At 54.0% G+C, this 848-nt stretch overlaps 1 protein-coding gene across 1 annotated transcript; it reads left to right on the plus strand.

Annotated features, from left to right (window-relative positions):
- DQ04_23481000 (hypothetical protein) lies at nt 1–848 on the plus strand (the record flags this gene model as incomplete). The annotated part of the gene is made up of 1 exon (XM_009318167.1): nt 1–848. A coding segment is annotated over one exon (848 nt), but the record flags the coding sequence as incomplete, so codon positions are not given.

Raw genomic sequence — 848 nt, forward strand, 5'->3', positions numbered from 1 at the left:
CCATTCGCTCTTCGCAGTACCTGGTGTGTACGCTGTGTGTGTCGATGATGATGATGGAGAGGACGCTGCTCCCGCTGCGCTGCCGGTGACGGTGCTGGAGAAACCGTTTGCCTTCAAGATAACTGCTGACACGGACCAGAACACTGCCACGATCGATGTTACTGGTGGCGACTTCGAGTGGCGCAGAGAGCCGTACACGGTGTGCGCTGTCCCACAGGATGAAACATGTGATTCCGTGTCTGCCCGGCTTCTTATGTGTGAGAAGAGTGGGTTGTCGTGGTCATCATCTGTGTTCATGGATCTCACCAACAGGGGAATGCTTGTTACGGAAGTGAGGTTCTGCTTCATTGCAGCCAACGTGACAATTGGAGGACGCACCTACACACAGATGCAGAATGTGTTAGAGGACGTGTGGGAGGATTATGGTGAGTCGACCACAGGATTGTCTGGTGGAGTCATCGCCGGGATTGCCATTGCCGGCATTGTTTTATTAAGTGTTCTGGTTGCCGCTGTGGTGTATGTGTTGCACCAGCGACGAAAGAAGAGAAGGGAGTCACTGGACTCTGGTACACCACCCTCGCCGACGGTGCCACACTCTGTGCCGAGGGAGTCAAATCCTCTGACAACTGACACTGCCGACACTTCCCCGCCCCCGACTGTTCCTCCGCAAGACGATGGTGCTGCCCAGGTGCCTGTTGTTGAGCAGCAGAGCAACACAGTGCAGCGTCACGTGGACCCAATAAATATACAGGAGGTGATGGAAAGGAATTTGGCTCCTTCAGATGATGCGTATGAAAGCAGTGCGGCAAACACAACGGGAAATGCCGGATCTGCTAATAACAATGTGC

The sequence above is a fragment of the Trypanosoma grayi genome, assembly GCF_000691245.1.
Source record: "Trypanosoma grayi strain ANR4 Tgr_2348_V1, whole genome shotgun sequence".
NCBI classification, from domain to species: domain Eukaryota; phylum Euglenozoa; class Kinetoplastea; order Trypanosomatida; family Trypanosomatidae; genus Trypanosoma; species Trypanosoma grayi.